The 24169-nt window shown below is 42.3% G+C and overlaps 2 protein-coding genes across 2 annotated transcripts; one reads left to right on the forward strand and one right to left on the reverse strand.

Moving 5' to 3' along the window:
- Positions 1–12820: 12820 nt before the first annotated feature.
- On the reverse strand, positions 12821–18865 carry DENR (density regulated re-initiation and release factor). The gene is made up of 8 exons (XM_065739177.1): positions 18780–18865; positions 17794–17908; positions 16955–16974; positions 16592–16676; positions 15913–15996; positions 13821–13937; positions 13399–13538; positions 12821–13093 (listed from the first exon to the last, which is right to left on the reverse strand). Exons 2-8 carry the CDS (start codon positions 17897–17899, stop codon positions 13049–13051), a joined length of 597 nt encoding a protein of 198 aa, XP_065595249.1. The 5' UTR covers positions 17900–17908; positions 18780–18865; the 3' UTR covers positions 12821–13048.
- Positions 18866–18971: 106 nt separating this feature from the next.
- Positions 18972–23067, forward strand: GPN3 (GPN-loop GTPase 3). The gene is made up of 8 exons (XM_065739178.1): positions 18972–19059; positions 19129–19237; positions 19344–19511; positions 20468–20592; positions 21069–21184; positions 21335–21431; positions 21923–22051; positions 22605–23067. Exons 1-8 carry the CDS (start codon positions 19012–19014, stop codon positions 22665–22667), a joined length of 855 nt encoding a protein of 284 aa, XP_065595250.1. The 5' UTR covers positions 18972–19011; the 3' UTR covers positions 22668–23067.
- Positions 23068–24169: the final 1102 nt, after the last annotated feature.

Here is a 24169-nt window from a genome sequence, read left to right on the forward strand (position 1 = left end):
TGTCTGAAACATACTTCCTTTTGCACCTGCTATGACTGAGCAGATCACAGCTGATCCAGCACCCATTGTTAAGAGAAGAAACTGAGACTTTACTCAGCAGCCAGAGCCACTAAATCTCGTCGTGGATTTACAGAGTTGTGGTTGTGCCATCAGTTCTTTCTCACTTGAGGCAAATGAGATTATTTCTGTAGGCTAAGCGTGTGCTTACCACTGTGCTGCATCAGCATGGTGCTCAGCAACTTTGGGGATTTGCTCCCGAAACATTTAAACGTCAGTGGTTTCAGGATGCAATTCACAGCACTGGTTTTGATCTACACAACCTGCTTCTTTTGGCCTGGAGCTCATCTCTGCAGGGAAAGGAGAGACCTCCACACAGGAGTATTTAAAGCAAAGTAAGGGATGGCATTCTGACTACTCAGCATCCATTTCCTTCCAGAACCCCATTAGTGTGCCCTAAGCAAACCCAACTGATTTGGAAGGAAGACCGAGCGTCTCCGGACGTAATGCAATGCATATCTGCAGCAGCAGCAGCAGAGCAGGGCTGTGAGCTAACACCACTCCCAGGGGCACCAAGGGTTGAGCCCCACTGCAGAGATTCACACAGCAGCAGCAGCTCCCTGCTGCTCTGAGGTGGCACAAAAGCATCCCTGGCGTCCCCATGAAGAACGAGCATGAGAGTGCCACACAGCCTGGCACTGCAGCACAATGTGTACCCACTTCCCTTTGCAGACACACTCTTGGGTTGTGCTGGTAGCAGTGGAAGATTTTCTTTCTGTTAATTTTTCCCTCATTGTTGCTGGTTCTAATTCAATTTCACGTGGTTTTCTGGACTTTACCCACATGTAGTTACCCCTTTGTTCACAAACCCAGACAACATGGTGCCTGTTGCAAGCATCCCATAGATGTTAGTGGAGCAAATAATCAGTGAGAAACTTCCAGGATGTATAAGAAAGAAAAAAACCCAACAATCTGCTAAGGTCAAGGCTGCTTTCTGAAACAGCTCTATTCAATACATTCTACTTTTGGAGCTCTGAGGCCCAGAACAATATATGCTAACACAACCCTTGGCAGTGGCATTGAAAAACACTTCCCAACCAATCTCATATCCAACAATGTTTGTATCCTCAGCTGTGTTATCTGCAGCACACAGAAGGACTCTAGTTACAATGAGCTGTGTGCAGGTACAAGAAGCACTGCAGCTCAGGAACAGAGCAGCAAGATGGGATTGGCCGCACCTCCTCTGGGCAGGGAGCACGAGGAACTGAGAAAAGTTTAGTTGTTGGACTAAAGGCATTACTGGCTGCTTTTGTATCTATCTGCTGTTACAACAAACAGGAGTTTTATTGGAAATGCAATCAGAGCAGGGCACCTGGAATTCGGAGAGGTCATCTCAGAAATCCATTGGTTTCTACTGATACTGCAGATGCATTTATAAGAAAGGGAACACACAAAAAAATCGAGAGGGAAAGCAAACAAACATACAAAACATCAGAGAGAAAAGCACGGGAGCTCAGCATCTTCTGAAGCAGATAACTGCATCCTGTGAAGAGCTTCTACATGTTCTGTTGTCTGTATTGTAATGCAAAAACATGGAAATGAATGAACTCAGACAATTAAGAACTACAGAGCTGCCCCGTTCAAACTGGCAGGCAGCAATGACACACTTTTTAATTTGCTTTTCTCCTCCCTTTTCCAGATAGGTCAGGGAATTCACCAGGTACAAATCCTAACTGATTACATTGCAAGGGTTAATTTTGATACACGTTGTGTTTTAAAGCTGAGTTTAAAACAGCTGCAGGTAGAGTTGGATTTAAGCAGAGATTAGTTAGCCTGCATAGATTAACCAAAACATGCTTGACAAGTTTCTACCCAGAGCTGCTCTGAAAGTAGATCAAAGTTGTACAGATGTGGTTCAGAAGCTACCCCTGCCATTAAACACAGGGGTGCTTCATTTTCTACCTGCTAACACAACCATTCTGAAGGAGAAACTCATTTCCACTGCAGCATCAGGTTGTAGAGCTCTGGCAGTGTGCTGAGCTGAGCTGTGAGGTGCCCACCAGCCAGCAGGAGCCAGGCATCTGATGGGGCTGGGCCAGAGCCACAAGCAACCTCTGTTTTGCAGAGGGCTTTTCAGGAATCCAACCCACCAGACAGTCTTTGCAAAGCACTACGCTGCTGCTCTTTCACACTGCATGAAATCCTGCTGATGAACTTCTGAACAAAATATCCTTTCATCAGTTTATGCAAATGCTGGCACGCAATCTTTACACTCCCTCTGTCAGTCCCAGCACAACTAAGGTTTTCTCGTTCTGAATGTTATCAGAGTTGCTTTTGTTTGCCTGGTACTTACAGTAACATTGTTCTGCTCAAGTTCATCTAAGGCAATAAGGAGGGCACCGTTTTTAGGGTGAAATAATACCTTTCAGAGGAAAGCAGAGCTGAGGATTCAGCCCGAGCCTGACTTAGGAGCCTGACTTAAAACCAAAAGCCCAAATCCTATCTTTGTGATATGTATTAGTCTACTCATTTCTAGTGGTACAATGGTTACAAATAACATCAAATAAAGCAAAATTCATGAGGATATTTATGAAAATAAACAAGTGCCACTTTCTCAGATTACTTCTATTGCCCACACGTACGGGATAGAAACTCCCAATCAGAGTTCACACTGATAATATGCACTGCCATGACAGCTATACACAGGTTCTTTGCCCCTTCAGTATGTTCTCTGATCCTGTAATGAAAGAACCTATTAACCCACATAAATTCTAAGGTGATTTACAGAGAGTAAGGCTTAAATTCATAGAAAACTCTTCTACATACCACCATTTCCCACACTGTCCTTCTTTCCACAAATACAGCCAGATAATAAACTAGTTCTGAGCAACAGTCATACTTGTGTTCACTTTTTTCTAGACCTCCTACAGCTTGCTCTAAAAGGACTTCTTCCTCCCATCTGTTTGGTTGCACAAAGAAGTCAAATCCTGTCACAACCTTGACGTGCCATAAAGAATCCTACAGAAATATTCAAGTATTTCATGCTAAACCACGCAGAAACACTCTCTACAGCAAAGCATGGAGAGTGCATTGTACATAATGTCACTGCACAGGTCAAGCATCACATTCACAACTTTCCCAGCCACCTAGACCTAGCTGTAGACAAGCTGTAAATACCATGTTAATGCTGCTGCTGTTTGGACTGCAGCAAGAGCTCGTGTGGTGATTTCTAAGCTTCAGGCCAGGAACCATCTGTTGAGATTCAGCCAACGCACACCTCAGCTTACTTACAGGGGAACTGGCATCCTGGAGGAGACAGAAAGTGAGCCAAAGTTAGGAAGTGATCTTTCTGTCCACATGCCTATGCACAGCACATAACAGCAGTTCTTCAGTGTTAAAGGGGAGAACGAACAAAGACATAAGAAAGAGGGAAGAACAGGCATAACAAGAAAGGAAGTGCCCAATAGCTTCTAATAGCTGTGCCCAAGCATATTCAGATGTTGTGTTTTACTGGAATTAACACAGATCAGTCAGTTTCTACTACTGCCTTTCATTTCAAAAGCTCATCTTCTTTATCCTTTTTTCTAAACCCATTTATCCTTATGCTGTTCAAGATACCTTGAAACATATTTAAATGTCTCAACACTGAGTCCCTAGTTCTTCCATAACAGCAGCAGAAATTCACCTTCCTACCATCAGTTACAATTCTCCATATAATGAATAAAACACATTCTGCAATGAAGTACTGACTTTGGTGACGGTGGGATTTCAACATCTATTCCTTGGCTCAATCACTGAAAGGTTACCAGAATCCAGAGGGGAGTGTGCATCAGAGAAATTCTCAGATTTTTGAGGCCTGTCTCCTTTGTGGGTGGAAGTCAAACAGCAGGGAGAATCCAAGTGAAAAGAATTCAGATTCACATTTTCTTCACTGTTAAGAAATAAAATTAAGACATTGCCAGAAATGATAACATTATTATTTTTTTTTTAAAGCTTTCAGAGAAAATCACACTGGGCAACATCAATACTTCTGGGCCCTGAGCCAAGAAGACCATCAAGCATCTGAGATAGCTCTGCTCCTCACAGCTGTCCTCACGTTCAACATCTTCACTCTCCCAGCTTCCTCCTCTGAGGACCACGGTCTGACATTCACCCAGTTTCAAGAACAGGGATACTGCCGTGTACTGGAGTATTTATTTAGTATTAGTATTTATTTATTATCTCACTTTGGACATCAGAGGAGAGCTCTCCCAAAGAAGCTTTATCTTATTCATTTTTGAAACATCAGCAAGCAGAACATCCAAAGTTTGAGTCAACTGTGATTAAACCCAGAACTCAGCTGTCTGACTGCAGCTTCAGTGTGGAGTTGAAGCACATGATCTATTGGCATATGTCCTCCCATGGCTTTTAAAGCAAAACAAAATATTAATTAGCACTGGGTACTCTCAAGCATATTCAGAAGTATCTGAGAAGCTATTTAAATGACAGCTAATCAACAAATCAAGCCCAGCACATTATTACTGTCCAAACAGTCACAAATAACCTTCTGCTACAGAAGGTCTTCAGCTCTTCATATGTACAAAGGAACTGAAACTTCTCCCTCACATCTTTCTCATATCAAAAGCTTTCCCTTCAGAAAAAGCTATTTCAATTGCTTCAGTGAGGATTTTACCAAAACAAAGCACATCCCTCCCTCAGCTCCAGCAGCAACCAACTGCAGATTAAGCCTAGAGCTCATAATTGCTAACGTGCTACAGCTTTTATCTCGGGCCATCTACTCGAGCAGTACAGAACCCAAGAGCACGTAAGCCCTCCTGTCCTGACATCTGCTGTGCCTGCAGCACTACATGCAGTCTGCAGGCTGTAAAAGGTGTGCCCTGCTTTCTGCTCACAGGTTCAAGCTATGCAGTGAATGTCACTGTCAGCTGCTAATTTCTGCTTTGTACTAGAAACAAAATGGCAGCTGTCTCCCCAAACACATCTTTTTATTCCTTGCTCTTCTGAACAGAAGATTTACCTGCACTGCCTGTATCTGTTAGATAACATATAAATCACGAAGTGTTCAAATCTCCATGCTTCCTTACATACTCTTTAGATACTTATTTCAGCGGGACACTGCATTCCAAACCTGGCAAGGCTGTTACAAAAAGGTTTATTTTTAAATGACACTCAATCTAAGAAAAAGCCCTTGTGAGAGATAGCAGCTGAGAACTGTGCTGTGTCCCATTTCTCCTCCCCTGTAAAACAGCAGGATACAATAGGCTTTTCAGAGAGGAGCTCACGTTTGTGAGCTGCTGACAAGAGCAGGCACTGCGAGATGTGAAGGAACAAACTGCAGCAGCTGAAGCAGGGCACGAGAGCACTGCCAGGTCTGGAGAATTACACAGAGGGGAGGGAGAGGGAAGGAACAGGTCTGATGTTGAGGCAGGGAGCTGGCCCAGCAGGAGCACGCTGAGCAAGTAATTGCTGACGCTCCAGCTTTAAAAACAGAACTGAGATCAAAATCCCAAGCCAGTAAATGTTGGTCCAACACAAGTGAAGTCACATAGGTCGGAGCATGGAGAAATGATTCCTGCATTATTGCGTTTCACAATCGCTCCTGCAGTGGGTGAGGGGTTTGAGAGTTAGTTAGTTTGAGAAAAGCCTTCTTGGTGGATTCAGAATTCAAGAGCTCGTGTCAAAGGTATTTGCTGGGCTGACAGGGAGGTGCCAGCACCCTTCCCCACACACAAAATACAACATCAGCACTATGAAGCCCGCAATGGAAAACTGGAGGATCCAGATTCAAGTCCCAGAGGAATGTTGTGTTAAGGCATTAATGGCAGTAGCCCAACAAGATGCCCACACTGTGATACCACAGTCTCCGTCCCATTTATAGGGTGAGAACGTATTCAGTGGCAAAGGAGAGTCACCAATGGCTGAGGAGCTGTCAGGCACTGAGTCAACCCACTTCCAATTAGTCGAGCTCCTAGGAACAAAGCCTGATAGCTCAGCAAACCCCAAAAGGGCAGAGCAGCCCTCCCTTGCTGGCAGGTGTCTGCTCTGCCTGCACTGAGTCTTCCTTCCCTTCTAAAACTCCCCAAAGGAAAAGACAAAAGATGAAAGTAGTTTTCATGATTTGACCTCAAAAGAGATTTAGGGGGGGAAAGTAGTGTGTTATCTGTGCTGCTGGAGGAAGCAGATACAGAAAGGTGAGGGTGGAAGAAAGGGGAATGGAGTCTTGTTTCATGGCTTAGGGACAGTGGAAACTAAAGACAGTCCACGTTCAAGGTGAAGCTCAGCTGAGCCACATGGAAATGTGCCAGGACAGCATTCTTTTGCCAAAGGCTGCCCACTCACCTTGTTTCTGAACAGGTCTGTCTCAGTGCTGTGTATTTTTGTTTTTAAAGCAATGTAGAACAAAAGCATTCGTACACCCTTCCACAACTCTTAGCAGGTTAAACTGCTGTGCCTTTACTGTACCCATCACGATATCTCTTCTCCTCTTTGTCTAAATACAGAACAGCATGAAATTGTTCTGTAAAACTCCAGAAATCCTTCTAAAATAGAGGTGGTAACTGGAAAGCTAGTCAATTTTTCAACAGGACCAAAGAGGAACTAGCACAACAAATCCACAGAAACTGGCACAGCTCTGAATGCCCTTGCTTGTGCAGGCATAAAAACAACTTCTATAAATGTGAAGCAGCATTTGCATTTCCAACACCTTCCAGTACCACTGAGACACTTCAGTATTTTTCTGACACTACTTCACATTAGAAACCTCATTCTGCTCATCCCTGACCACGTGTCCCTCTTCCCTTCCCCAGTCCAAACACAGGGAGAGAGCCACAAAGATGCACTGGAGTGGACAGAGTGCTGCCCTTTAAATCTTGCCCTCTCATTTTCTTGCCCTGAGTGAGGAAAGCAGTGTGTGCAAAGAGCCCTGCCCTACATTCTCACCCAGCCACAGTGTGATTTCTCAACACTCACTACTACATCATCCCACAAAATCTGGGCTTCTTTCTGGCATTACAGAAACATCATTGGACTTCTACGATGATGCTTCTGTAAGGCAAGACATAAACCTAGAAGGCCAGCTCTGGTTTGAATAGATATTACCCACTGGATTTATAAGCAACATCCGAGATTTCCAAAAATCATAAGATTTTTACAATCTGCATTTTTCTCTTCACTTAGTTTACTTGGCAAGTAACAGAGCATTGCTGCTTTTCCTACCCACACAGCTCCTGTGGGTAACAGATTAAATGAATAAACAGAATAATTATACCTTAGAGCTATTTTAACTTATTGTAACTTTACTGCTTTTCAACCTGGTAGTCTATAATCTTAATACAGCAGTTACACTAAACATTCCTTGAAATATTACTTGTGCCCATTAGTTTCTAGCTTGTACCTATTTCTTAAACGTAACAAGTACATAACCTTTTAGAACTGGCACTCTCCATCTCTTCTGCAGTCTTGAAAGAGTTGCACTTATTTCTCTGCCACTTATTTCCATTTCCCCTTTGGGGTTTGAAAATCTTCAGCCATTCTGAATCTGATATTACCTCCCACCTTGCATCTTCATTCACGTTACGGTTATTACTAATGGCATTACATTTGTGAGTTGCAATAGGAGTCTCTTTGACTTTTTGGCTAAACTGAGTTCCAGTCCTCTCTTCCCAGGTTTTATTTTCATGACCAGTTTTGTCAGATGTGATGCTGTTCTGGACCAAGGTATTTCGCAAATCTGCACTGTAACTGATGTTAAGCCAATGTTCAGGTGAAGATGACTCGAAACTTTGCTGGTCTCTGCTTTCTTCTTTGTTCTCAGATATCTCTCTGTTTCTCAATGGCCTTGTGTTGTTTGCCTCATTAAATAGTTTGCTGTCTAGCTCATCAGAACTTGATGCAACATCCTGCTTTTCTTCTTCTTCCACACAGCCAGCCAAGCCTTTCACAACTTTCTGACACTGAGGTATGTGTGCTGAGGTAGTTTTCTCCAAGTCTGATGCATCCAGTAGCAGCGTGTTATCTACTTCACACACCTCACAGGTGATTCTTACCCCACTTTTCAGAACCTGTGCAGTTCCACGTTCCTCACACATCCCGTGGGTGCCCTCAGTCCTAACTGAGTCTGTCTCACTATCAGGGAATGCCATACACACACTACAAAAAGCATGACAAAGAAACCATCAGAAAGAGTGTATTTAAAGAGCATAGACAATTATCCTGGGAAAAGCTATAAACTAACTAGAGGCTGTAGCCATGGCTCTACAGAAGCCCATATGTTAACAGGTGGCTGCATCCCAACAAAACCCAACAGAATTTTGCACATACCTGAGTATTATTTTGCAACATCAGTCTGAGAGCTCCTTTGTGTTTTATCTCACTTGGTAAATTTATTTGAACCTCCAGGGTGCGCAACCATTTCCTAATCTGGAAACAAACTAAACTTTGTTTTTTAAAGGATAAGTGGTGGGCCAGATTTTACAGCCTAAACACCAGAAAACTGGTAAATTGATAAACAAATCAGAAACTGCCTGACCTCCCTACGATGCTCTGTTCTGCATCTGATGCTCACAGTGGTCTGCTCATGTTAAAAAGGTACTTGACAACCACGGTGGAAATTTGTGGTTGAATCCGGCAAAGCCACCTTGACAAAGCACACACCTACACTAGAAAGCTAATTGTGGCTGAAAAGTAGTCTCTCTAAGAGACTAAATCAGTGTAAAAACAAAACGACAGACTTCTGTACCTCCTCTCATGTGCCTCCTTTCTATGCTTTTGCCTTAATTCCTGAGGGTTCTCCAAGCAGACGTGAAGAAGCTGCAAGTTATGGTGCTGTTTCATATTCTGGAATGCAATAATATGTCATCAGGTACTAACACACTACCTGTCTTTCAGAAATATCACTGAAATACTCTTATAAACTGCTTTTATGTACCTGTACTGATGTGTTTTTTTTGTTGTTGTTATTGTTTTGGTGTTTTTTTCCCCTAAATAACTAGTTTTATATGTTTGCAGTCTAACTGTAGTCAAAGCTTCCAAATCTACAAGGCCACCTCTGCATGTATTTAGGAAAACACTGGGTAGCAACAGACAGGATTTCTATTACAGGACTGCAGTGGTCTTCTAAAAGCAAACCACCCCAAACCAAAACCAGAGTATCATTATTTCTATTTGATGCTCAGCATAGTGTTATTATGTCATTCCAAATGTTGCAGAACTCTAGAACAAGGAATGCTAATTGAGTATTTTACAAAGATAACATGAAAGATAACATACTAATTATTTGCAATAGGAAAACTGAACATGTCTTGCAAAGCTCAAACGAACACAGGTCAAAAGTCTCGTTTGAAGTCTCGTGAAAACCTTTTTGTTTTATACCATGCTCCTTTATTCTGTACAAGTCACCTTGGGCACATGTGCACCAGTGTACCCAACTCCTGCTGCCTTTCACATGACTTCTCAGCACTTTCTGTTCAAACACAAGCACTGACAAACTGTTACCTCATCAAGGTGCCCCACTTCATTGCCATGAGGGTAATGCTTACTCACTTCAGAACTAAGCAGATACAATTATACAGGAATGGACAAAAGCATGTGTAAACAAGGATTGTGGGTTTTAATTTTAATAACAAACAAATCATCAATCTGAAGTGATCTTAACAAGATAGCAACAGAAAAAAAGACTTTTTTCATAATTAAGACCGGACAGTTCTACTTTTTTATACCATTCCAATACAGTTGAAAAATGCCTTCATAACACAATTAGGGTCATACCTGTTGCAAGGTTGACAGTTCTATGTCAGTCTGTACTTGTGTAGACTTGACAAGCTGAAGAAGTCAATCTTTTCTGTTTAAACTCTCAACTGTTTCAAAACACATCATATAGTTTTCAAATTACTCACTTGAAACGAATCACTTGACACAAATCAAGTACATTTGCTTATGCACATCTATAGCAGTAGAATTAAATACCTAAAACTAAACAAAAGCATTTTCTTGTGATCTTTTTTCCATCAAAAAAAAAAAGCAGCAAAACCAAATCCTTCACAGATCCTTCTGAAGGCTCTGATCCTCTGAAAGCTAAGGCTTGAAGCCAACTGCCCACACTTACCATTAAGTGCAAGCTCTTTCTTCAAGGAGACATTTTCTCGTTTGAGGTGGATGATTTCCTCTTGCTGCTTATTATTTTCTTTATTCTGTTCACAGAGGTCATCTTTAAAAGAAAACATAGTATTTCCCAGAATGAAAGGAAATCACGTTGGTTTACACTGAATTATGTGCCTGGTATAAACATTTCCCTTTTAGCTTATTTCTTTCAAGTATCAATTCTTTCAGTCTCAGCGTGAGGTCTTTCTTTTCTTCGTTGAGACTGAGCTCTTCTGCCATGGATGCATGCAGTGCATTCTCCAGCTTTATGAATTCAGATGTAAACTCAGTAATGTAATCCGCTGCTTCAAGCATAATCTCATCCTGAAATATTAAATAGAGAACATATCCTTGATAACTGTTTTATCTTCATCTATGAATATCAATAAAATAGAACACGTTATGGCAGTAGACAAAGCTAATTCACAGATTTTCTTCTTTTTTGGGGGGAGGCAGGAGAGAAGGGGGAAAAGCCAAAGCCAGAAAACAAGATTATTATTTTTTTAATGAAAATAAGTTAATTTATTATTTTTTGAGCACTTTTTTCCTTCTCAGTCAAGCCTAAGAATTACAGAGCAGTGGAATCAACAGAGAATAAAACACCGTGGTATAGTTACTAATAACTGCACTGCATTCTGACCACAGATAACAGATGTTACCCTCAGCTTAAGCTTTGTAAGCAGCTCCTGTTCCCTAGCTTGCAGCTGGTCTATTCTAGCAGATGATTCCAAAATGGAGGAGTGCAGACTTCGATTTTCCTCCTAGGGAACAGAAATAAAAGTGTCAACTACTAATTCTGTGATTCAAAGCTACGATTTCTCCAGCAAGTGGATGGATAACTTTATTTAAAATATCATGAAAGGAGAAAACTTTGTCCCAGTAAGCACATCATCACCAAACCATTTACAGCAAGCAAACAAAAATATCCTAGAACCCTTATTTTCATAATCTTAAAACGGTTACAGAACATTTAAGAGCTCTTAATAGTAATCAGTGCTGTAAGAAATATTTTCTGGAACTACCTGAGAAATACCAGTGCAGTCTTAGGGGCCACTGCTGCCTTCTGCTGTCACTGTGTCTTCTGGAAGCAAGTTGGAGCACTGAGCAGTGTTCTCCAAAACTAAGCAAGCAGAAAGTGAACACCAAATGCTAGCTTAGGAAAGCTTTTATTTTAATGAATCAGATCTTTAAGATTACTACACTGAAAGACAAACACAACTCAGGAGCATTAATCTGAAATGCTTATTCGTCAGTGAAACCAACAAATAACTCCTGCTAATATTCCACACGTGCAAAATCAGACCATTATTTAACTCCGACTCCACACCCTGACAGTGGAGAGTTGCACATGTTACTTTCTGAGCCAGCTCTTCCAAGTTCTGTTGTGCATTTTCAAGTGCTGCCTTACTGTCACTATTCTGAGATTCTAAGAGCTTTAACTTTTGGATTAGGGATTTTTCAACTTCACACTTCTCCTTCAGCTCATCTGAAAAAAAGACAGAAGGTACTTGTGAGGAAACAGCTCAAATATGTCTGAGATCTTAATGACTGGATGGACAGTAATTTAAAACCATGTGATTCAGAAATGAATGATCATACTCTGAATCAGGATTCCAGGAATACAAATTCTGTTATGACCTCAGTAGCACAGCTGTCAGGCAAAACCATACAGAGTCACCAGCTGAGGTGGCCCATGGATGACATCAAAGCTCTGCAACGGAACCTCAGGGCACACAGCTCTCTCCCTAGATATTTATTTTACTAGATTAATAATGTTTTTGTTTTAAAGAAGCCACAGAAGCCATTCACAAACTCCAGTTAAACTGTGCTTGTTATCTTGTCCACTTCAAGATCAGACCATTTCAGTACCACTGTTCAAGTTCCTATCTCAGAAAGCCAACTGTAAGCCAAACATTAAGGCCAAAGCGTAGGAAGTAGCTCTTCATCTCCAACACAGTGCTGTTACCCGTGGTTCTAAGCACCCAGAGGAACTTTGAAGGATGCTTTGCACTTCTCCACACGGTGCTTACTGTTCAGTTCAGCATTTCTTGCCGGTCAATGATCCACTCCAGGAGCTGGCACTGGTGCACAGCCACCACGTCGTTCAGCTTCCTGCCACACTCCTCAAGCTGACCATACTGCCTCTGCAGCTCCTGAGGCTGGCTCGACCCTTCTACACAGGACAACAAGCAGAACACACTCTGACACCGCTGATAATAAACTCCGGGTCAGCATGACCCCCCCCCTCTGGGATCTCCCCTGTTGGGTACAAACCCCGCCCATCCCACGGGAGGGACCGCCGGTTCGAATCCCGCGCCGGCCAGGAGGTCACGGCGTGGGAGCTGCTGAGAAAAACACAATTAATAGCGTTAAGTGGGCACGTGTGAATCCAACTGGAGGTCAGCGAATGGAAATAACCGCCCCGCTCAGCTTTATAATGGAACAGCTACAGAGATTCATTGTCTCGTCAAAGACGCGATCTTTTTAAATGTATTTTCCTGCAAGCAAATCTTGAGAGCATTTGCCCCACTCTATTTCTCAGACATTATGTTGTTGAGTCAGAGGAGCATGCTGCTGTACCTCAGACGTGTGCTTTAAATACAATACATAACTCAGCAGAAAACTTAATTATTTCCCTGTAAGATTGGGATTGAAAGCAACTCCACAGAAAACAGAAACAGTGTTCAGTGAAGAACAAAATTTTTATTTAAACCTGCTTCATGCGTAAGCATGACAGACCCCAGTTTAACTTTGGCAAATATCACAACAAAAGAAATCCAAGCAGCCTATACAGAATGAAGATGCCAAGGATATGGGCTCTCCACAGTGCCACTGCAGAACCAAAGGGTTTAGAAGCCTCACTTTGGCTATGTCATTTACAACCGTATAATTAAATAAAGGTAGTCTTCAACCATCACTTCTTGACTTCTCCAAGATCTTCAATGCTATCATCATCAACCTAGGGGGAAAAAAAAACCCAACAAAAGTGTATTAAATATATGTCTTCCTGCATGTCTCATCACTGTACATGTAACGGAGACATTTAGAGCACTCTGCATTCAGGGAGCCAGTGTTTTCTGGACAGTTGACACAGCACTCAACTTTAATCACTCCTTAACCTAACTGTTCATAGGTAGGAGGACAACCACTGAATTTTCACAACAGCCTGTGCTGCCAAAGAGTGCATCTGCTCCTGAAAACACTGGAAATGTCGCAGACTATTACTGAAAACCAAGAGCTGCTCCAAAAGAAACTGCTGATTACCTCAGGCCACTTCTCCTGGATTACATCAATAATGTCATCTGTGAAGTCGCCCTGAATGATGATTTCATCTTCTCCTGTTACTGAGGCACCGCAGGAAAATTTCTGAGCAAAAAACCTTTGTGCTTCCTTAAGATCGATTTCTGCGTATGGGAAAGTGGACAGTTCAAGCACAGTCACCATTGTACCAGGTTTACTCCTGTTTAAAACTAAACTTCACATCCTGTTTCAACCACTGGTACCTTAAAGTTCAAACTTTATCAATTTCCATTGAAAGTGACATTCTGCAAACCACCCAAGGTAATACAATCAGAAGAAATATCTTAGAGGTTACATTTTCTACTCACATTAAACAAGCTAAGACTACGTAAGGTGAGGTGAAGGGCAAGCACATCTGAAAATGCACCTAACAAAAGTCAACTCACCAAACGTTGCAAGGCCACATACTCTTGTGACATATTTTTTCTTTGCTCTGGGAATTTTAGCTATTGTAACTTTCTGTGGTACAGTCTTCTTTTTCTGTTTTATCTGACCTCTTCCACCTTTAAGAGAGAATATATTACATGATTAGTTAAATGACATTAAAGGAAGAAAGACTGTAAGACTGCATTTCAGTCCTGTAAACAAAGATCTCCCAGTCTGTGTAGGCAAACAAAAATGTATTCTGTATGTCAGTCATCTCCCACTCAGAACCTTTTAATTTACTATTTTTTTTCTTATAAAGATCCCAGGTCAAAACTTAATGTTACAAGAAGTAACAACATACACATGTCAAATGTGCATCAAAGTACACATCAGAACCCTGATGTGTGTTTCCCACATCTCACTAACCACTGCATTTGGTCTACATTTAACCCCTCTCTCAAGGATTTTTCTTTGGTATTGATTTTAAGAATGAATTGTTACTTGTTTTTGTCCAAGGCAAAGAAAATTACTTTTGTCTCTTTAGTAAGAGTAAGAAGCCCTGCCTACTTAGGCTGCTATGTTGACACTTCAAACTTCATCTGCTGTTTAACACAGGACTTCAGTACAAAACAGATTTATATAAAGGCTAGCAGGAAAAAAACCCAAATACATCAAAACACCACACCTCAAACAGAAGCCAGCTACAGCAGTTGGCTGCCAAACTTGCACATGATTTAATTTCTTATTTACTGTCTGTTTCTAGATCAACCTGAAGGAATGCTTTACATATTAGGCAGACATTAGTCAGAGTAAGGCATGCAGAAGATTTATTTCACTCATTAGGATTCTTCAAATCAGATTACGATCTCAGCTAACTTTGTATATACTCATCAAGTTACCTCAGGGTAACTGAAGTTCTGTTTTAGAGCTTTCTCACCAAGAAAACTGTAAGAATTTACTTCAAGCAGACTACCCTCTTGTGACTCCCCGCCCCTCCCAAATATGCAGCACTTTCAATTCTACATTACTATAAATTGGTACATAATAATTTAAGATGGTAAATTTGTATCTCAAAGTTTCTTCAGTCAGTACCTGCACTAAGTTTTTGCTTGTTTGCTTTCTTTTCATCCTCATCCTCTCTCTTAAGAATCTTGTACCATCCTATTTTATATTATACTTTAAATTATCACAAAACTTAAGATTCCATTTCTGGATTTCCATTTTCATCCACAAATATTTTAAACACATTCTCTAACCAAAACCAAGCTGAAAACTACCCACAGTGTGCCACACAAATAAATTAATGTTTAAAGAAAATGTTCTCAAGTGTCTGGAAAAAAGCACCCAAGATAGAAAATTTAAAGTTACTTTTGTCTGTACACATATCCCATGGACAAAGATAAACATAACTGCAGGAATATGTGGCTTAAAATCTGAACCTTAGTGGGCTACTAACCATCACTTATGAAGCACTACAGTACAAGTGACAACGAACAGGCAAACATGTATTAACAACCACCGTATTCAGGTTTTTAACTAACATAGTTTTCCATCATAAATCAAACAATAGAAAAACCATTTCCGTGCTTCGATAGAGCACAGGTCTAGAAGAGATAGCTGTTAATGCACAGGTTGTAGTACTGAAGTGTAAAACCACATTCTGTTATGTGAATACTGGAGAGAGAGAAGGAAAAAAAGGCAAGAGTGGGGTTATGGGGCATTAAGAGAGGAAAGCAATCTGTTCTACTCTGCAAACAACCTACGAACAGCTGCAGAGTGGCAGAAATGAGCATTTTGAGAGGCACACCAGCTGATTTTAAGTTGAGAATAAGTACAGTCTGAATAAGTGCCACAGCAATGACAGGAACACATAAAAGATGTAGGTCTCTTTTCACTTACTGCTACTACTATTCATTCCTTTTGTTAGCATATACCTCTGTGCAAACTCTCCTGCTAACTGAAAGGAACTTACTTGGTACTTTTTCTGCAGAGTCAAAGCATAACTAAAACAAAAAAGCAAGGAAGCTGAGTCACAGCCTAAGCCCCTAGATCAGGAAAAGATGCCCCCAGCAGCTTATAAATCAATACCACAAACAATTATTTAGACCTTGCCTCTCTTTTGCTTCTTCTTCTCTTCTTCTTCTCCTGCATTTCCTTGGCCTTCTCCAACCCCAGCTTCTTGTTTCGGTGAATTTTCTTAAACACATCAGAGAGGAACAATGAGAGGGAAAAAAAAGAACAAAGTCAGCAGTGACTAACACTCGCTCTTAAAGAAATCAGAAATCAGGTACAGTGACATTTCACTAGATCCCTAAGTAGCCTGCTCTAGTGCAGCATTCCCTAACTGATGCATATTACATCTTCCTTAAAGTCCTTGGTCCAATTAGGCTCGTGACCTTCAGATCAAGGATACAGTTACAGCTTTAATAGTCTCTGTGCAATTTCCAGAAAGAGACAGAAATTACTGACACTGCAACTGCAAATCAACAAGTACCATAGCACTAATGACCTGTCCTCCAGCAAACTGCAAAGACATAAAAATGGATACATTCACTTGGACGAGAAGCAACTGCATGGATGAGTGGACACAGCAAGAACCTTAACACAGGCCAAAAATTATTCCTGTTTTTTTATTCTGACAGAATCAGACTTCTTCTCACAGCATCCAAAAGCAGGCTAAGTTCTGATTAAATTCTGACATAGATGGAAGAAATGAGAAATGTACAAGCTCAAAAATTTCCAAATATGTCCAAGTACACATATTCGCCAGGGACTAAAGGAAGATTCTCACCTACTGTAAGTTTTGCAAACTCATCCGGAAAATTCTTCTCTAACCACTGTCTGCATTTAGTCACATCAGGCATATATTCACAGTACTAGACAAGAAAGACCACAAGAACACTGTTAGCAAAGTAATCACAAGACACATCACAGACAAATACAACAAAATCCATTTGCTATTTATTTAGCTCAGTCATTTCTCCTTAAGGTGAGCAAACACCAATGCTTCACCAGCACACAGGAAGACACATGCCATCCTAAAGATGACTGTGGATAAAAGCACAGAATCACCACAACTGAAAGCCAGAAAAGATCAGAAGAATCATCATGGAAGTCATACAATGGAAAGAAGAAACAAAACAAACTAACTCACCTCTGTTGGCAGTGAACAGACTGGAGAAGAAGGGGAAAAGAAAAGAAATTATGACTGAGTTCTCAACTTACAGCCTAAGTGTTCTATTTAAACTGCTATTTTGAAGTTTTCTTTCATCACATCATCTTGTAATAAATACATGCTGATTCAAAAAGATGACAACTAATACCCATTCTGTATTTTTTCCTCTCTCAGTCATTTGCTTTCAAGCTGTGCATTAAGATAAATCTATCAGAACAGCAGCTACAATAGATGCCCATCTTCTTGGGTGGCCTTTATCCTACAGGACACACCCAAACCAACAACACAGACTCACTCACAATAGGAATCCTACAACAATACTCAAACCCAGTGCAAAATAACATACTTATCTAATGCACAGACCTCAAGATTATTTATTTCCTTCTAAAAATTCAGCCACGCAACTACAAATATGAGTAAAGCATAATTCCAAACACAGCATCAATTACTTCCCTTATTGCCCGTTATCATACTAATATTCAGATGGATATTCTGCAATAAATGTTTTACAAGCTTTCTGCAGGAACAAATCTTTGCTCAAAAAGCCTGAGTGCCACTCCTCTAACAAAGCTTTCATATACAGAAGGCCATTAGCACCTCCATCTCTCAGAGGGAAGACCCTTGTATTTCATCAGAAATGCTTTAGATAGAACACACAAACTACTTCAGAGAGATTATAAGGCCATCCTGACCATGGTTTATCTCACTCAAAGCTGACCAGAAGAAAACCTCCAACTGTCTCCCTTTTTCTGCTTGGTTGCCCTTACTAACACCCCACCGTAAGAACTGCCATAGGCAACTGCCCTTTCAGAACTTGCCTCCACAGTAGAGGACCCGAAGAGGGTAGTCAGCATCCGACCTGGCACCAGTCCTTATGTCTCCTCTGCAGTCAGGGACCACAGGCTCAGCTACATCTGTGGCCATGTCACGAGTCTGGAGGTCACAAAATCAAAGAGTATGGGCTTGTGTTTTGTATTACAGTTATTTACATCATTCTCTACGTAACAAACCCCCAGAGACTGACCAAACTACAAAGCCTAGAGAAAAGAGATGCAACTGAAAGAGCAAAAGAAATCAAGGAGTAAAAAAATAGGTGCTAAGAAATAATGAAAAGGGGTAAGAGGATGCAAAAGATATCAAGAAGTCTGGAACTGTAGTACATAAAGGAGAAAAAAATTGGAAGAAAATCCAATGTAAAAAGAAAGAAGACACACATAAACAACACAGAGTTACAGACTACATTAACTTAAGCGAAACGCGAGGTATTTTATGTGATAGATGAGTAATAGCAGCACAGTGTGGAAAGGATGCACTTGGAAACAAGACAGGTCATTTAAATCAGCATCAGAAAAGTCCAGACCTGACCTCGGGACAATGGTAAAAAATTGGAAACAAAAACAAAAACACAAACCAACCAAACTCAACCGATACCCTCAGCAGCGGTTTATAGACACACACGTGTCCAGATAAGGGGGTTTGAAAACAGGAGCCAACAGCGGGGCTCAGCGCACGGGGGAACCCCGGGACCACCAGGACTGCGTTTGTGGAAGACTCAGAGCCACGAGGAGCCGTGACAAACCCGAAAGGACAGACCCGGGACACCGAGGCCGGGGGAGGGGCAGGGACCCCCCGAGAGGCGGCGATGGGCCCTGAGCAGCGAGGGGGGCAGGCAGCCTGCTGGGATCCGGCAAGGAGCGGGAGGGAGCAGGGGGTCCGAGGGGCGACAGGCGGGGTGGAGAAGGGTGCCATGAGGAGCGCGGGAGGGGTGAAATGAGGCAGGGAGGCCGCAGCGGCGCGGCGTTACCCGGGCGGCCGCTCAGGCCGCGGCTCCTCCTCAGGCGGCGGCTGCAGCTGCACGCACCGCGCGGCACGCGCGCACTCACGACGCCGCCCCTGAAATCTCGCGAGAACAGCGAGACGTCCGGAAGCTCCGCGTTTTGAACCCTCAGCCGCCCCGTAGTCGGGAGGCGCCCGCTGGGCCTTCGTGCTACGGAGCGGCGGAGGGGCCAAGCGCCGCCAATCGCGCGGAGGGCGGCATGCCGCGATACGCGCAGCTGGTGATGGGCCCGGCGGGCAGCGGCAAGGTGAGAAGGGTCGGAGAGGAGGGGGGAATGGCGGCGAGCGGGCGCTGACAGCGTGTGTGTGCCTTGCAGAGCACGTATTGCTCCACCATGCTGCAGCACTGCGAGGCGCTGGGCCGCGCCGTGCAGGTGGTTAACCTGGACCCGGCCGCTGAGCTCTTCAGCTATCCCGTCATGGCAGGTGAGCGTCCTCTGCCCTAGCATGGAGTTCGGAGAGAGCTGGGGGGATAGGAGCTTATCGTGGCAGCCTTGAGCTACCCGCGTCCATAAACATGATGTTGTTGCAGATATACGGGAGCTCATAGAGGTGGATGATGTTATGGAAGATGATTCCTTACGGTTCGGACCCAATGGCGGCCTGGTGTTCTGCATGGAGTACTTTGCCAATAACTTCAACTGGCTGGAGGAGAGCCTCGGGCACGTGGAAGATGATTATATACTGTTTGACTGCCCAGGTGAACAGATGTGTGTGTTTTGATGTCACACTTTACTCGCAGAGGTTGGAAAAGAGCCATGAAGCGGTCAGGTCCAAACACTACAAAATGCTGCTGGTTCCAACACAAAATCGTGACCCAAAATACCAAATCATAGAATATCCTCTGCTGGAAGAGACCCGTAAGGATCGCCACGTCCAATCCTGAGCTCCTCACAGCACCACCTGAAATCCAAACCATGTCTGAGAGTGTTTAAACCAAATGCTTCTTGAACCTGGGGCTGTGCACACTGCTCTGGGGAGCTGTTCCATGCCCACCACACTCTGGTTCTGGTGCAGAATGTTTCCCTAATAACCAGCCTGATGACTCTCCCCTAACACAAGGCCATGCAGTTACCTCAGGCTGTGTCACTGTTACCAGAGAGCAGAACACAGTGCTGCCTCTGTGCTCCCTCAGTCCCAGAGTGAAAGCTGCACTGCTTCCCAGGGCAGCCCAATCCAGTGTCTAGCTTCTAATTCCATGAAGGAATTCATCTTGACATCCAGTCTGAACCTTGCTTTATGCAGCTTAAGGCCATTTCCTCATGTTAGAGAGTGGTGAGGTCTCAGCCTCATTTTCACATTTCTTGTATTATTAATGGTTGTCAAGAGTCACTTCCAGATGTTTCAGAAGCGAACTTGGCTCCAGTTGAACTTGGGTGACAGCACAGACTTTTGGTAGCATCATACATTGGGGGAAGTCTATGACAACTGCTAATAAATGGTAACTGGAGATCAAGAGAGGAAAACGTAGCTTTTTTTTTTTTCTCCAGTTTGACAGTATGATTCCATCCAAATACAGGCAGAGTAGAAAAGAGACTGCTTTCTTTGTCAGCTGTTATTCATATTAAGCTTAATACCAATATTTCTATAACTAATAACTGAGCTGTTTCTGTTAGCTTTACATTTCTGCATACTGATACGCAAAGTGTGTCGTAGGTCAGATCGAACTCTATACGCATTTGCCAGTGATGAAACAGCTGGTGGAACAGCTTCAGCAGTGGGAATTCCGTGTCTGTGGAGTGTTTCTCGTTGATTCTCAGTTCATGGTGGAATCCTTTAAGGTATCCGTTTGAAATCTATGAATTCTTAGAAACTTTTATAATCATATTGGTATAGAACAAGAAAGGGAGCTTGGTTTGTTTAGTCCAGAAGAAGGAATGCTGAGTGGGGGGAGATCCAATTGCTGTCTTCAGATGCCTCAGACCAGATAATCTCTGAAAGTCTATTTCAGCCTAAATTGTTCTGTTATCCTGTAAGAGCTTTCTTAGATTAGAGAGAGAATGACTCTTTTCCTGTCTAGCAATAAGAATTCTGAGAAGGGCTTTGAGTTTTCTTAATGTCCTTTTCAGTGGGAGATCATGCTTCACAGCTCAGGAACCTTCACAGGAACCTTAGCACCTCCCTTTTCCAACAGAGATAAGGATTCCTCGTGCCCGTATGCAATATATACATAAGTTAGGCTTGGTCTGTGGTAGAGTGTCCTGTATGATGATTTTGTGCTTTTCTGTACTTAACTACATTTTTCATATTCCTTAAGTTTATATCTGGAATTCTGGCAGCACTCAGTGCAATGATCTCTTTAGAGATTCCACAGATTAACATCATGACTAAAATGGATTTGTTGAGCAAGAAAGCTAAGAAGGAAATAGAAAAGTAAGTTCCCAAACATTACTTACTCTGTAGTGTAATATCGTGATGTAAACTCAAAGTCACGGAATGATGGGTGGTTCTGGTAGCTGTGTAAAAGCAGAGTGACTCATTTGTTCTGTATTTCATTGTTGACAATGGCTTTGTTTCTCCCAGGTACTTAGATCCAGATATGTATTCTATGATTGAAGATTCTACCAATATATTGAAAAGCAAAAGGTTTAAAAAACTGACTAAGTCCATATGTGGATTGGTATGTGTACTTCTTTTTAACTGGTATTCTTAAAGTCAGCTGCATACTTGTAAACCATACTGTGTGGTTACTGACTTCATTGCTGTGAAGATACTGTGTGTACTATAACATTCTCCTCCTGCCCCAGGAAGCCACACAGATTTATTAGCAAAGCCCAAATCTGAAAGATTATCGGGCACTTGAACATTTTACTTTTTGCCTGCTTTTGATGTTTCTGGTTAGTGTAAGATTCTTGATACTACCATTGGGACTGTAGCCAGTAAAATTCATGTGACTCATGTTCTATTAGCAATTCTGGGGGACAGCTTTATTGACTGGGTAGAACTTTGGACTGATAAGCAGGAGTTCAGAGTGGGGAATTGCCATTAGCTTGCAGTTTGGCTTTAAGCAGCCTTAGATTTTCCTTGTCCAGAGTGCTGAGTGTAGGTTGCAGCAGTGGTGCAGTGAGACAACGTATTTCCCTACTGATGTCTTTTGAATCCTCGCTGTAGATTGATGACTATGGTATGGTTCGATTTCTACCTTTTGATCGCTCTGATGAGGAAAGTATAAACATAGTTCTGCAGCACATAGACACTACCATCCAGTATGGAGAAGATCTTGAATTTAAAGAACCAAAGGTAAGGTTCTTCTGAAGATGAAAAATTAGAAAGAATCCATAATACAAATCATAGTATAAATATGTTCTTTGAATTTTAAAGATCAGAAAAGATGATGATATACTACTGAGATCTCTACCTGCATGTCTGTTCAGGCCTCCCCTAAAAATGTCTGCTTTGAGTCCATGTGTTGTAAAACTGTTCCTAATTTATATCTCTCATACATCTGTCATGTAAAATGCATGACGGAACATCACTGGGTTAAAATCAGTTCAAAGCTCTGTTTAGTTTTATCATTCAGCTCATAAATCCTGAGGAATAAGACCAGTAATCTATAATGTGGTTTTTTTTTTAATTCAGTTTTCTACTCTCTGAATATGTGGAATAACTGCATCTAGATTTTGATGTATACATTTTTGATAGGTCTAGAAACAAGCTGCTTTTCAGAAAGTTATGCTGCTTGTTTTATAGAACAAGTTGGACGTTGTTTCTAAATTAAAGCATCGTAGAACAGGCAACGTTCAATAGCCACTAGAGAAGTCAGGTTTTACATTTTTTGTTTTCTTTTTGGCAGGAATATGAAGAGGATAAATCTGCACTTGTGGATGAGTATTTTCAAGATCACGTGAATGAGTAAGAAGCAAGTTTTGGGAAAGAGGAAGAAAATACCTTGCTTGTGTATCTTAAAGAAACCAAACATCCACCACTACGCAAACATATTTATTTGATGTTTTGCCTTTAAGATAACTAACATTTCTAGTGAAAAGTGAGCTGTATTACAGTTTATGACAGAATGTAGTGAGCTATATTACTGTTCATAGTTCTTTTATAAGTACAGAATGTTCCTGGATTGTGAAGTGTTTCAAAATATTTTTCATTGCTTCTCCTAAAATGTATTAGTCCAATTCGTTAGCTACTTTCAGCTGAATTGGAGGATGTTTTTCTGCTAGTCCTGTCCAAGTATTTATAAACCTTTCCTAAATCCTAAAAAAGGAGTTTTATTTGTGGAGTTATGGAATAAAAGTATTTTCTAAAAAGAGTCTTGTGCTTATGTAAAGCTTAATATGAGTAAATGCCCATATATAGGCATGTCATCTTTCTGTAATATATAGTTCATGTTTTAGGAATTATCTCATTTGAAATGTCAGCCAAGTACTTCAGTAGGGTAAGATCAACTCATGTCATTTTGTAGGAGCAGCTTGGTAAACCAAACCAGTGATTGAATACTTTGAGGCAGTGGCACTTACCTAAATCTGAGGATGTGACAAACCTTACTTACAGAGCTGAACAGTTAGATGAGTTATGGGAAGTCATTGCTGTAAGAAGTTAGAAAACCTAGTTCTTCAGGACTCGGAAGCATGGGGCCAGAAATCCTGACCATGTTTGGTTTTTAATAGTTACGGCGTAACCTCATTATATGTCAAGTCTTTTGATGCCTTTGCAGAGTTAATCGCATCCCGGCAGGGCTTGATCTGGCCTGATTCCAGCCTTGCACATCCTTGGGACACGTCATCAAATCATAGAATGGTTCGGGTTGGAAGGGACCTTCAAGACCATCTAGACTCCAACCCCTCTGCCATGGGCAGGATTTCCAGCCACCAGATCAAGTTGTCCTCATCCCCATCCACCTTGGCCTTGAGCACTGTCAGGGATGGGGCACCCACACCTCTCTAGCACTCAATTCCAGTGCCTTGCCACGCCCATAGCAACTAATTTCTTCCTAACATCATCCTTTTTAGTTTAAAACCATCACCCCTTGACCAGTGACTACGCTCGCTGACAGAACACTTCCCAGCTGTCCTGTGGCACCCCTCGGGCCGCTGGAAGGACTCCTTGCAGCCTTATTTCTCCTCCAGGCTGAACCCCCCCAGCCCATCCTCACAGCAGAGGTGTCCTCTGCTCACGGAAAGGAGAAACCCAGTCCTTCAGCTCCAAATCTCCCCGTTTTTTCGGCCTAACTCATGCGACCAGGCGGCGATGGGAGCAAACGGGCCACGGGGTGAAGGGGGGGAGAGATGGTTCCCTTCCAACCCAACCCGGGGAGGGGGCGGGGGGGACCGACTCTGCGCTTCCCCGGCAGGGAGCGGCTCCTCGGGGCGGTGCAGGCTGCGGCTTCCCCCGCTCGCACCGCCCCGCTGC

Source organism: Cyrtonyx montezumae, unplaced genomic scaffold (assembly GCF_038088225.1).
Source record: "Cyrtonyx montezumae isolate F1298 unplaced genomic scaffold, pur_monq_1.0 scaffold_23, whole genome shotgun sequence".
NCBI lineage: Eukaryota > Metazoa > Chordata > Aves > Galliformes > Odontophoridae > Cyrtonyx > Cyrtonyx montezumae.